The sequence below is a fragment of the Odontesthes bonariensis genome, chromosome 5 (genome assembly GCF_027942865.1).
Source record: "Odontesthes bonariensis isolate fOdoBon6 chromosome 5, fOdoBon6.hap1, whole genome shotgun sequence".
NCBI lineage: Eukaryota > Metazoa > Chordata > Actinopteri > Atheriniformes > Atherinopsidae > Odontesthes > Odontesthes bonariensis.
The window spans coordinates 545,608-560,030 of NC_134510.1; the positions used below are offsets into that span (position 1 = coordinate 545,608).

At 41.0% G+C, this 14,423-nt stretch overlaps 1 protein-coding gene across 3 annotated transcripts in view; it reads left to right on the forward strand.

The window, feature by feature from the left end:
* popdc1 (popeye domain cAMP effector 1) overlaps nucleotides 1-14,423 on the forward strand; it is a 74,070-nt gene that overhangs the window by 12,434 nt on the left and 47,213 nt on the right. For all 3 annotated transcript variants that reach the window (XM_075464645.1, XM_075464646.1, XM_075464643.1), the window contains exons 4-7: nucleotides 10,356-10,543; nucleotides 10,817-10,925; nucleotides 13,508-13,675; nucleotides 13,832-13,973. In XM_075464645.1, the coding sequence (XP_075320760.1) occupies nucleotides 10,356-10,543; nucleotides 10,817-10,925; nucleotides 13,508-13,675; nucleotides 13,832-13,973 (607 nt within the window). The remainder of the gene's footprint in view (nucleotides 1-10,355; nucleotides 10,544-10,816; nucleotides 10,926-13,507; nucleotides 13,676-13,831; nucleotides 13,974-14,423) is intronic.

Genomic DNA, 14,423 nt, shown 5'->3' on the forward strand with positions numbered 1-14,423 from the left:
TTAACTGAGGCCTTTTTGTAGCTGGCTGATTGGTGTTCAGTTTTGTAATTAAGTATTTTCAGGTGTGTGTCCAAGTGTTTTCAATTACCCAGTGTGTTTTGTATTTTGAAGAGATGTGTTTTCCCAATGGTACCCTGAGATTTCATTTTTGAACGAAGTGTCTTATGTATGAAATAGTGTGTAGTGTACAGGAGCAAGTGTGTTGCAGAATTGCAACTAAAGTGCACAGAGGCGCTTTTGTTTAAGGCATGGTTACACTTTGTTCAAGGTATAGTAACAACAACTTCAAGTTATGTTACTTTGGTTTAAGCATGTGTCTATAGTGTTCAAGCAATGGGTAAAAACTGTAACATCATAGGGAGAGCTTCAGCCCAAGTTAACTTTGTGTCTGCACAGAGTTTGTTGGGCCTGTTTGATGGTTCTTATTTGCTCTTTCCACTCGTCCTTGTGAAGCTGGGTGATAGACTTCACCGAGCTTATGTCCAGTTCCAAACATCTGTTCCACTTCTCTTAGTTCTTCATAAGAGAAGTGAGCACCATTGTCTGATCTTATCCCTTCTGGTACCCCAAATATTGGAATAATTTCTCTTGTAAGCCATTAAATGACTTATTTCTCTTTTTCATTGTCTTGCCTTCCAGTTGGAGCAGCTGCTTCTTGAGTTGATGTAGGTGTTTAACAGGGCGCCGGCTGAGCTCACAAAATTTTTTCTTATAAACGAATTAATCTTCCTTTTCCAATCAGAGCGGCTCAGACCTCTAATTATTTTAAATGTTCTAAAATTCTCAGTTTGTTACTATGGTTGAGTGGCATCTCTTTAACTGTAAACAGAATTTTATTTCTATTTCATCCATTCTATCCAATGCTATACTGTTTAATTCAATTATCATTTATCTGCAGGGTTAGAAACTGCTCATCGTGTTGATATATTGTTTCTCTTGTACGGCTCTGGTCACTGTGGCTGTTTTTGAATGCGTCATAAAAACAAACCTTATCTTGTCTTGTTATGAATCAGTCTCACTGCAGCTGTCTTTAAATATCTTTCAGAGTGTTCCTCTTTAAGAAAGCTATTGGTGATATCTGCCTGTAGCGCCTTTTGTTGTGTTTTTGTTAATATCCTAATAATCTAACCTATTTTAAACCTCTCTATAAAGCACTTTGCTGCTTTGTTAAGAGAGCATTTTAATTGTTTCATAGATCTGCTGCAGTTAAATAGTATATGGATATTGATCACTATTAACTCAGAATTGGTGAAGAGAGGCAGAGGAGACCTATTTAGATCAGCTAAATTTTTTGAGTTATGTTAATATGATCTCTAAAATAATAATGGCTAACCTTTACTGCTTTAAGATGATAACCGGCTGTTTGACATCTGACTGTCTGGCCTTGCTGTTAAATCCTGATTGTTCAACCTATGTCACATGGTCTGACTGTCTGATCTCAGTCCTGCTTCAGGTGGAAATCATAAAGTCTCACTTTGTAGAACATTTGTTTTGTTCCAACAGCTTTTCAATCAAAGGAGGAAATATTCTGAACGCTCTGCTTGTGTAAATCTTATTTCAGCAACAACTTGTATGAATGTCTTGTTTTCCTGGATTTATTTTGGACATTTTATTGCTTCTTATCTCTTCACTGTGATTCTTACATTGAAAAGCTGTTTTCAGTTTATCTAAGTACTTTGGTCTCTCTCCTAATCATATTCATGTTAAAATAAATAGATGAGGTAATAATAATTGCTCTAGTATAAAACTAAACATCCATTATCATCGTAAACTCATCAACTAAATAACTATATGTAGTTCTTGTACTCTTAAAGTACCGGCCAATGATCACTGAGTCTGTAGATAAACGTATTGTTTGGACTGTCCTTGCTCTCAGGCTGAATGAGAGAAGAAGAAGCAGGATTGAGATGAGACACTCTTAGGGTGATAGTGTTTTATGACAAAGAGAACAACTAATAACATTATGGAGCAGCTTGGAGGTTATCAGTTATCTGAAAAAGTGTTTGGAGCTTTTAATCTGTGTGATTCATTATTTACTGTGATGCTGCTGCACAGCTGATCTTTAGTTAGAACCCTCAGGCCAAGCCTCTGACTGTTGATTTTTTCTTTTTCTCTTATTTAGGTCTCTTATTAGTGACGTCAAAGTTGATGCTGGAAAAAAATTAACTTCTGTCAATGAACCTCTGGGAAAAAAAATGTTACTTTGATCCTAGGTTAATTTGGCTTGTTGCTCTTGTGATTGTTAGTTTGGAGTTAGATTGATATTAGTTTTATTGCACATCACTCGTCTGAAATCACCTAGGGCTGGGACTATTCCAGCACATGCTTCTAGAAATGCCTTAATCCATGGTGCGCCCCCTTTATTTATGTCTTATGGTAACTGGGATTTAATCATTACAGTGTCCTGCAAGGAGAATGGATTATACGTGGTAGTAGTGCGACCATCACCTGTAGATGCCATTACCAATGGCATCTGATGATGACTGCGCGAGAGTGAATATTACCACTATCTGGTTTCTGAGCAGGGACATGTTCAGTACGATTTGTCCACTCACTCGGTCTGTTTTGCTCAAACACAGAAGTCAGGCCATTTACTGAGGGACTACCATTTGCAGCCCCTGATCTATTCATGTAGATAGGTTCAGATGGTGAAACCCTGATTGGGTTTCTTTTGACCGTGATTCAAATGTGTCAGTTATGTTGGACGGAGGCGTCTTATCTTCTTGTGTAGTAGGATGTGTCTCTGGAGAAGATAACGTCTTGACTGGCATTTGATGTGGTAGTTGTGCAGAGGACTGTCTCTGAATAGAGAATTTAACTTTTGCCAGAAATATTTCTGCTTTTTTCTGCCATCTGGTCAAGATGTCAAATAATACCGACACCAAAGAGCGGGATTTACATGTTTTCCACTCATTGATCATTTTTTGTGACATATTCAAATGTTTTCAAATGTGTTTATACTTTACGTATCAGCATTCAATGTGACCATCAGACAGTAAATTTATACTTTGATTTTTACTGATCAGAGGAGATTTTAATTCAGACAACTTAATTTAGTTTGTCCAATGTGCAGAAATTTCACATATATTCATATATAAGAGGTTTTCTGCTCACCTTTTTTCCTGGGCGCCTCGAATTGTCTGAACAAAGTGACCCCCTCAATCAGCTCCGGCAGTCCTCCCTCGGAGTCAGTCCAATTCACGGGGTCACGGCACCAGCTGTTAGCCCGATTCTTTTATTGGAAGCCCAAGAACCAGTTGGAGCAGTCTTAAGTTAAACAAAGTATTTATTCGTGGTCACATGTGAAGTTTAGCCGTGCTGAACTCGGAGAGACAGAGCCCTCGCAGGGCCTCCATCAGAGAGAGCCCCGATATCTGGACACATTTCATATTTATGCTCACCTTTATCTCACAGGTTGTACTTACACTCGACAAAGTATAATTGGACATTTGCTAGTGATATGAGCAGGCCATCCACCGTCTTTGTCATGTTCTTTGGATGTGATAAGCGATGTGAGTGTTGTTTCAGGCGTGTATCTACTGTACCAGACCTATCTGACATACATTTCGTTTGTATGAGCAGAGTGTAACGTACAAACTAGGAAAATAGATTATCTAGAGAACTACAGAATATGAATAAAGTCTAAGAATAAAGCCAATTTATAACAATCGTTTCACCTCCCCTGAAGAAGCATCGGAGTTCGTCATACTAAGATATGGTCAATTTTCTTTAACTTTTTCAATTTTTTCTCTCCTTCTGATAATACTTCCTCTGCTGTTTTATTATACTCCACCTATTTACACATAATTTGGGCAGCAGCAGTAAGTCTAATTTTCTTGGTTAACCTTAGTGGTGAGTGCTGGTTAACCTCCAGCACTCACTCCGCCACCTGAAGTTCCATTGCATAATAGATATGATCCGTTGATTCCAAATAGAATGTGTGATGATGAATGTAATGCAAAAATGAATGAAAACAAGAGAAATGGCCCCAAACCTCAGCCAAGGGCTAACCAGATTATTTATTTTTATTTACTTTATTTATATAGCACCTTTCATACATAAAATGTAACACAAAGTGCTGTACAGGTTAAGGTTAAAACACTCGACCCCCCCAAAATCTCCCACCCCCCACGTTTCCACACACACACCCACTCACTCGCTTGCTCACTCACTCAGACATGTACATAAAGTGGCAAACATTGGCTCTTTAAAATGCGATATTGCTGGCCACTGAGGAACCAGGTGAGGAAAGCGTTAATTTGGGGAGCCATCCACACCAGGAAGTCTCGCTGGCCACAGCCCCAAGGGGCACCGCCACAGGGGCCACCCCGACCAGGACGGATGGAGGAGCCCACGCTGCGGCCATAATGCCACCGTGCAGCGCTCCTCCAGCCCATCCCGGACAGCCCCCAGAGCAACGCCCTCCCAGGCAGCCCCAGCGCAACTCCCAGTGTGGAGGGCTCCCCTTGAGGAAAAAAACACTGGAGCTGGAGGATAAAAACAAGGCAGGATAAAATCGATATTCAAAGTAGAAGTAAAAAATAAGATAAGAATAGATAGAAGCAACAAATAAAATAAATTAATAATAAAGAAAAAATAAAATAAATACAAATGATAAAAATAACGATAATAATAATAACAGAATACAATAAATACATTTAAAAGGCATAAGATATTATTCCTAAAACATTATCCTAGAAAACAGCCCATGGCTAGGATCGAAGTTAAATGCCATAAATAAGTAGTTAAAAGGGATATAAGAAGGATAAGAAGGAAATCAATTAAAAGCCAAGTTAAAAAGGTGTGTCTTTAGCCTACTTTTAAAACCATTAACAGTCTCTGCGGCCCTGAGGCTCTCTGGCAGGCCGTTCCACAGACCTGGGCCATGGTAATGGAAGGATGCCTCACCGTGGGTTTTTATTCTTACATTTGGAATGACTAAAAGGCCGGAGTCGGAGGACCTCAGGGTCCGCGAGTGTTGGTAATATAAAAGCAGATCAGATAGATAAGAAGGCCCAAGACCATTAAGACACTTAAAAACTAACAAAAGAACCTTAAAATCGATCCTGAAACGCACGGGGAGCCAATGCAGTGATTTTAAAACTGGTGCGATGTGCTCCTGCCTTCTGGTCCTCGTCAGCACACGTGTGGCTGAGTTTTATCATTATCAGCAGAAGCCCAAATCCCACGACCAAGGTGAGGACTACAGAAGCGATCCACACCTCCACACAAAAAGCAATAGACACCATTCTAATCGGGGACTCTATAACACAGCATGTCAGAATGGCAAAGACGGAAAATATAACTTTTTCTGATACATCAGTCAGGGAACTGAGAGATATTTTGCCGACCATTCTGTCTACTCATCCAGATGGCACGAGGATCATTGTCCACACAGGGTCTTCTGATATTCTGAGAAGGAAGACTGGCTCTGAGATCCTGAAGAAAGACTTTTCTCTGCTGTTGGAGAGACTGTGTCACTATGGAGCACACCGGCTCTCCATTTCTGGCCCCATTCCTACTGTGGGTAAAGGAATTGAACTTTTCAGCAGACTTCTTGGCCTGAACACATGGTTGTCAAATGCATGCATCGCCCATGGGATTAAGTTCATTGATAACTTTAATATCTTTTGGAACTGTAAAGAGCGTTTCAGACCTGATCGCGTGCATCCCAATCGAACTGGATGCAGATTACTTGGTGCACACTTACGTCATGCTGTTGGGACGGCAAACCCAAACATGACTGTACAGATTAGACTGAAGGACACAGCAGCGAGGCAAACAGCCCCCAGCCCTCCCCCCTCACCAGACCCTTTACTCCACGTCACCTAAGGTCTCCAAAGGATGTCTCTATCCCAGCCAGGACTCCAGCGACCACCATCAACCGAGAAACGCAGGGGACCCCCTCCTCCTCCTCTTACATCATCTGTCCTGGCAGAGCAGGACACAAGGGGATGTGCAGGATGTTCAAGGAGCAGCACAACACCCAGAGTTCAGAACAAAGATACCATGCCATGATGCATTTGGGGTCCCTGCTATAGTAGTCCTACTACTGACAGCTGTTCTGAGAACAAGCTGGGGCCCAATAGGATTCCTGTTTTAGTTAGTAAAAGAAGGAATCGAAAACAGTCAGCCTGCTGGGTGAATCTATCTAATCTGTTAACGGTACCACGTACAACTCAGAATACAACAGAGACCAGTGTAAAAAAACACCAGAGTAGAAAAATCCATATCCACTCTATTGAACTGTATTGAAGAGTTCACATTGCTATCTGGATATCGCATCAGTTGGGACAAATATGAGGCATGCCTATATCAGGCTATTGCCCATCTACCCTCTTAAATCGATGGAAATTTCGCTGGGCTTCGAAAGGCATCAAATACTTAGGCATTCAAATAACTCCTGATTATAAAAAATATGGTTCGGGAGAATATTAACCCAATGCTTCAGAAGATGAAATCAGATTTTTGCAGGTTGACTAAAATCCACCTCTTGCTGTGGGGAAAAATACACTATTAAAATAATGTCTGCACCGGCGATCTACTACATACTATCTCACCTTCCACTGAATATTCCCGAATCCTACTTTAGAGACTTTGACACCCTTATTTTAGACTTTCTCTGGGGCAATTCACATCACCGTTTAGGAATAAAGAAATTACAGGCCCACACAAAAAGAGGGGGATTTTCTCTTCCAAAATTCAGATGGTACTGCTGGTCTTTTAATATGAAACACATAAGAATGTGGTTACCTAATGACAAGACAGGAGATAAACCAAGTTGGTTCCAAATAGAGGCCGAAGCAAGTGGAGGGCTGTCCCCTTGGTCTGAGTTATTCTGTACACAATTGCCATTATAGAAGGATAACCCTATTATCGCTAACACTAAATTAATGTGGCATAAACTACACAGAGCAGGCTGTTGGAGCTTTTTCAAATCCCCTCATGCACCTCTCTGGAATAACAAGTGAATTCTAATTGGCAACAAAACAGTTAGTTGGGCTATTTGGCAGAAAGCAGGGATAACATATATTTTACATTTATTTGATAGCAGTACTAAGTACTTTTTAAGCTTTGACCAAATAGTAGATAGATACAAATTGCCACATAATCAATACTGGAGGTATGTCCAAATGCAAAGCACCCTGTCTAAATGGTTAGGCAGTCCGCTTACCTGCCCTACAGGATTGCCCAATTGAAGAACTGCTGAATAGATCAAGTTCAGGTAAGGGCATTACTCTTAGGATCAATAATTTACTACAGGAACAGCTACGTGATCCTTTGCTCAAGGTTAAGAAACACTGGGCAGGGGACCTGGCCATAGACATATCTCCTCAGGATTGGAAGTCATGTTTAGATAACATTAAAACAATGTACAAAGAAATGGGTAATAGGTTTATTCAAATGAAAATAATACATAGATGGCATCAGACGCCACAACAACTTTGTAAAGGAACTTAATACCAGCAGACTCTTGCTGGAGATGTGACGGGAGTGATGCTTCTATACTACATATACTCTGGACATGCCCAGCACTGAAGGACTGGTGGAATAACATTCATCATATTATATTTGAAGTCATGCACAAAAGATTCCAAATCTCTGCAAAACTGGCTATCTTGGGATCGACCACTGAGCTTCAGGACAATGACTTTTCGTGTTTTGAGAAAAGATGGATTATTTTGGCTCTCACAACAGCTAAACGGATACTATTAAGACACTGGAGGAAGAAATACCCCCCTCCTTATGGAGAATGGACTACAACAATGGCACAGCTAGCTGCCTACGAGAGGGTGACATACTCCCGACTGGATAAACTGGATCAATATATGTTTACTTGGAACCATTTTATTGACTGGCTGTCTGTAAGTTAGGCTAATGGTTGCCTTGTTAATGTAGTGCTGTCAATGATTTATTGTGTTTTTCTATTGAGAAGTATCAGTGTGGTGGTCTATGTTGTGGTTGTTGTTTTGTTTTGTTTTTACACTAAACCCATTTACGAAAGGGAGCATATTTCTGACCTAGATGGTTACCTGATTGAGTGAATTGATCTCTCACTGTCTGTGTTATTTGTGTGTTAAACTTCAATAAAAAGTGTGCATTACAAATAAAGGCTATCGAATCAAAAGATTTAGCCCAGGACTGTATAAGAAGGCAGGAGACCTGGGGTCCGTTTCACAAAGCAGGTTCAACAAACTCTGAGTCTAATCCTGAACTCTGAGTTGATCTACTCTGAGATAGAAAATTCTGAGTTTTAGGTTCCAGATATGCTGATTTATGTATATGCATTTTGGTAGATGCTTTTCTCCAAAGCGACTTACAGGTAGGCAGGTAGGGTAACAGGGGTCTAGCCTAAGGACCCCTACTGGAGGTAGTACCTTTCATACAGGGGATTTGAACCCAGGTCACCCACATGAAAGGTGGCAATCCAGTCCCTGATTTGAGTGAGTTTAATCAACTCTGAGTAGGTTCACCTTGAGTTTAGCGTGTGCACCACAACTTTAAAAAGCCAGCATCAATCGAGCCCCGATTCGGCGAGTCACCATGGCAACAGGGAAGAGGAGGGCTACGTTTTTCACCAACCTGGAATTGGAAATCTTAATGCGCTCATACGGCGAGTTTCAATACGTTTTTAGAAAGAAGTGCAACACCGCTGCAGCAGCAAAAGTGTAAGTTTAAATGTAGTCCTTTACAATCACAATAATATTACAGGGAAACTGCTTGAATGGTAGCCCATTCATTTATTTCATTTAGGTGCAATCCCACGGGGGAGAAGCGCACTTGGCAGCAGTTTAAGATGAAATATAAAAACAATGTTCAAACAGGTGAGACCTCGGCATGGAGGTACCTCATTTTGATCACGTTTTACACTGTAAAGCAAATATTGTAAATATTATACCTGTAAAACGGGTGGTGCCCAGCACCGCCACCTCTAACGGAGGCAGAGGAGCTGGCCCTAAGCAGAATATTGGAGGGCCAGTGGCTGAGGGAGTCCCTGGAGGGAGTCCACCCCAAGACACAAGTGCCTTTATAAAATATAATAGGCCTATAGAGATCTGTTTCATACAAATATTTATTTGTTTTTAATGTCTTTTTTTTCTTTTGTCCCAACAAAATTCTGATGGTGCCGCTCAAAAAGATAATTGTCTGGAAATGCTAAAACATCTATGATAACCATCTCCTGATGAATATTTATTTCTCTGCGCAGTAATGCTGCTCCTTCATCCACGGGATCGTTGTCTAAAGGACATGTTGGTGGAAACAGTCGCCTCCTGCTGTGCCTGATGGACTTCTGGAAGTAGAAGAACTCGCTCTGCTGACTGAATGAATTCAATTCAATTCATTTTTATTTATATAGCGCCAAATACAACAAATGTCATCTCAAGGCACTTAGATAGTAAGTCCAATTCAAGCCAATTGGAATTCAATTAATTAATAATAATCATAATTCATAAAATAATCCAATTCGTTCATATAGAGCCAATTCAAAAACAATTTCCTAGCTAAGAAAACCAACAGATTGTCCTGAAAACTTTTTGTTTTTCGGTCCAATCTCCCGGCCTGAGCGTGCCTGAGGCGACTGTGGAGAGAAACGACTCCCTTTTAACAGGAAGAAACCTCTGGCAGAACCAGACTCAGGAAGGGTGGCCATCCGCCTCCACCAGCTGGGGTTTGAGAAGACAGAAAGGGGGGGAGGGGGGGGGGGCGCGGCGGCACTGTAACACCATTCAAAGGATATCTGTTGGAACAGGGAAACACAAGTTAATGACCACAATAATGTCACATATACATAAAGAGAGTAAAGTGAGGAAAGGTGTGACAGATGAGGCCCCCCAGCAGTCTGGGCCTATAGCAGCTTAACTATGGGATGTTTCAGGATTACCTGAGCCATCCCTATTCAAGGTAAACACAAGAAACTTGTGCTAACGATGAATGAGGAAATCAAATAAGGAAAGAGGGCGGTGACAGAGAGAAACTCCAGGTTCACTGAGTAAAACCTGGTCCCGACCAGGTTAGGTTCATAGAGTCTGTTACTACGGTAACTGACCGAGAGCTTAAATTACCTCTCTCTGTGAAACAGGCTAGAGTTACCCCTCTTTCTCTGGTTTGAGATACCTCCCTTTGTGAAACGGAAAACTCAGAGTTTCCCTCATTTCAGGGTTAATAAACTCAGAGTTTCCCTCATTTCAGGGTAGGTTTCACTAAACATGTCTTGTGAAACGGACCTCTGTTCTCATTCCCAGCTTTGTTACCGCTTCACTTTTTCCTTCAATGTATAATCGGATAGACCTGAGTTTGCTCTTCTTTTTCAGTTGTCAGAAAACTGAACTAAGGCTGTGGTTGTGCTCTGTTAGATTAAGATTGACAGGGAGCTGCGGTCGGTCTACAAACGAATGTTTGAGCCTCTTCGTGTGCAGGAGGCATTGTTTCAAAGGCTCACAGGACAGTTCTGCACCATCCAGACACTGGAGAAAGGCCAGGCCTATGCTGCAGAGGACAAGACCTCTGTGGATGAACGCCTCAGCATTCTGCTCAAAGGAAAGTATGTGCTGTTTGTTTGGTCCTGTTAAGTGTCATCCAATTGCCATATGGTGGTGCCTGAACTTTAAGACACCTTTGTGAGAGATGTTTGAACTTTTGAGATTATTTTAAAGGGGGATTTGTGAAAGTTTGTTCATTCTTGAATCAGTGAACATTGAACTTTCTCCCAATATTTCACCAGTAAACAATAAACAGTAAATAGTCACTGCCATGTTACCAGCACAAGAAACATTAAAAAAATTCAGAATTTTGACTTTTACTTTATGTCTGACAGAATGAAGGTATCATACCGAGGACATTTTCTCCACAACATCTATACCAATGCATTCATCGACTCTCCAGAGTTCAGATCCACTGAGATGCACAGAGGAGAGAAGTTTCAGGTAAAAACCTAAAGGAAAAAAAAACAATGACAAAAAAAGCAAATAGTAATAAAAAGATCATATACATATCAAGAATATTTTTATTAATATTTGCTTTTTTTGCACATACACATATATATGACAATTCAATTAATTTTTATTTATATAGCGCCAAATTACAACAAATGTCATCTCAAGGCACTTCAATAATAAAGTCCAATTCAAGCCAATTGGAGTTCAATTCATTGTAATCATAATTAATTTCAAAATAATATAATTCATTCATATAGAGCCAATTCAAAAACAATTTCCGAGCTAAGGAAACCAGCAGATTACACTGAAACTTGTCTTCAGTCCAATCTCCTGTCCTGAGCGTGCCTGAGGCGACTGTGGAGAGAAACGACTCCCTTTGAACAGGAAGAAACCTCTGGCAGAACCAGACTCAGGAAGGGTGGCCATTTTCCTCCACCAGCTGGGGTTTGAGAAGACAGAAAGGGGGGGGGGGGGGGGGGGGGGCACTGTAACACCATTCAAAGGATATCCGTTGGAGCAGGGAAACACGAGTTAATGACCACAATAATGTCACATATACATAATATCATTTGAGAAATTAAACGGGGGGGAAAAGAGAGTAAAGTGAGGAAAGGTGGGACAGATGAGGCCCCCCAGCAGTCTGGGCCTATAGCAGCTTAACTATGGGATGTTTCAGGATCACCTGAGCCATCCCTAACTATAAGCTTTATAAAAAAGGAAAGTTTTAAGCCTGGTCTTAAAGGTAGAGAGGGTGTCTGCTTCCTGAACCCAAACTGGCAGCTGGTTCCACAGAGAGGGGCCTGATAACTGAAGGCTCTGCCTCCCAAACTGGCAGCTGGTTCCACAGGGAGGGGCCTGATAACTGAAGGCTCTGCCTCCCAAACTGGCAGCTGGTTCCACAGAGAGGGGCCTGATAACTGAAGGCTCTGCCTCCCAAACTGGCAGCTGGTTCCACAGGGAGGGGCCTGATAACTGAAGGCTCTGCCTCCCAAACTGGCAGCTGGTTCCACAGAGAGGGGCCTGATAACTGAAGGCTCTGCCTCCCATTCTACTTTTAGAAACTCTGGGAACCTCAAGTAAACCTGCAGTTTGGGAACGAAGTGCCTGTTAGGAAAATATCTTACAATGAGATCTTTAAGATATGATGGAGCTCGGTCATTAAGAGCTTTATATGTGAGGAGAAGAATAGTAAGTAAAGTAAGTAAGTAATATTTATTTATAGAGCACGTTTAAAACAGTTTCCACTGACCAAAGTGCTGTACATATGATATGGCTAAAAAAATAGAAAAATAAAAGCAAATCAAAAACAAGCAAAATATAAAAGCAAACACAAAGAGAGTAAGAAAGACAAATACAGAAATACAATTGACAAATAGACAGCACTAACAAATAAATAGCAACAGAACAGAAGACACTTGAATATAAAGAGAGGAGAGAGATGGAAAGCTAGGAAGCAGGGAAAGCCAGGGAGTATAGGTGGGTCTTGAGCCTTGATTTAAAGGTGGTCACAGAGGGAGACAGTCTAACATCTGGGGGAAGACAATTCCACAGACGTGGGGCTGCTACTGCAAAAGCTCTATCGCCTTTTTGCTTGAGGCGGGTGCGCTGTTAAATTCTATTCTGAATTTAACAGGGAGCCGATGAAGAGAAGCTAAAACTGGAGAAATATGATCTCTGCTGTTAGTTCTCATCAGAACTCTGGCTGCAGCATTTTGGATCAGCTGGAGGCTTTTCAGAGAATATGTGGGACAGCCCAATAATAAAGAATTACAGTAGTCCAATCCTGAAGTAACAAATGCATGAATTAGTTTTTCTGCATCACTCTGAGACAAGATGTTCCTGATTTTAACAATATTACGAAGGTGAAAGAAGGCAGTCCTAGAAATCTGTTTTATATGTGAGTCAAATGATAAATTCTGGTCAAAAATAACTCCAAGGTTCCTCACTGTAGAACTAGAAGCCAAGAAAATACCATCTAGAGTAACTATATAGCTAGACAATCTCTCCCTGAAGCGCTCAGGTCCAAAGATAACGACTTCAGTTTTGTCTGAATTTAGAAGCAGACAGTTCTGAGTCATCCAGGTCTTTATGTCTTTAAGACATGCTTGTAGTCTGACCAACCTATTGGGTTCATCTGGTTTTATAGATAAGTACAACTGGGTATCATCAGCATAGTAATGGAAATTTATGCCATGCTGTCTAATAATGTTACCTAATGGAAGTATGTATAAAGTGAAAAGAATCGGTCCAAGCACAGAACCCTGAGGAACTCCATGACTTACTCTGGTGTGTGAGGAAGATTCTTCAATGTGGACAGAAACTCATACCTTAAAGTTCAACATCAGGGGTGCAGCAATGCTCCTCAGTGACATGTCCAGGATTACACACATGTTGTGAACAAGCACCGCAATCCCTCCTCCTTTACTTTTACCTCACTGACTGCAGTTTTTATCTGCCCATATTTAATTTACAGCTATACATTAATAGTAGTTTGTTACTTCCAATTTTGGGGGAAAAAAAGAATCTCTCTGCCTTGTCGCCTTTAAAAAAAAGTTGTGTTTGACTTACAGGTTACCATTGTGGCAGAGGAGAAATGTAAGTTCCTGTGTTGGTCTCGAGAGAGGCTCACTTTCTTCCTGCAATCAGACTCTTTCCTCAATGAGGTGTTCAGGTACCTCATTGGCAAAGACATAACCAACAAACTGTATTCTCTGAATGACCCCACGCTCAGTGATAAGGTGAGTCCAACTTCATGGTTACATTTTCATGTATGTTTATAGAACTAACACACCAAGTATTAGGAATTTACCCTAATACTTTAACAGCAACAGCACTGCTTACCTACTGTGCTGACAGTATTAATCGTTTGGATATCGGTGGTGAATGTGTCATAGGCTGTAAAGAAGATGGATCGTCAGCCCAGCCTGTGTTCTCAGTTGTCTATGATGCAGATGAGAAACAGCATGGCGAGCACCAGCGACACTGATGATGTCCTTAACCAGATCCTACGAGGAGGATCTGCTGGATCATCACTTCGTAAGTCACATTAACTCTCAAAAAGACATTTCATTCCATAGAATCTTGATCAATTTTAAAGAGCTGATCGTAAAGTCAGGAATGTTTGCCAGGTCATCTCAATTCACAGATGCCATGATTGACAATATATTTTGTTAGGGGTTTTTCTTTGGTAGTTCTTGAAAAGCTTTAACATGTGTTTGGGTGCATTGCCCTGCTGTACTATTAGCTCTTCACATGATACAGACCAGAGTGTGAGGCATGTCCCTGAAGATTGGAGGGTTACTTTTCCTTGGTCTGTTGGAGTTTATTTGATGCAGGAGTTAGAATTAATGTTGGTAAAAGACTCCCATGTTTCCCTCCCATCACCATGTTTTTGTATTGAGTGCATTGCCATTTCAAGACACACCCATCTGTTGCTGCAACAAATCTCTAATATGGATTAATCAGTACAGAGCTTTTTTTCCATCT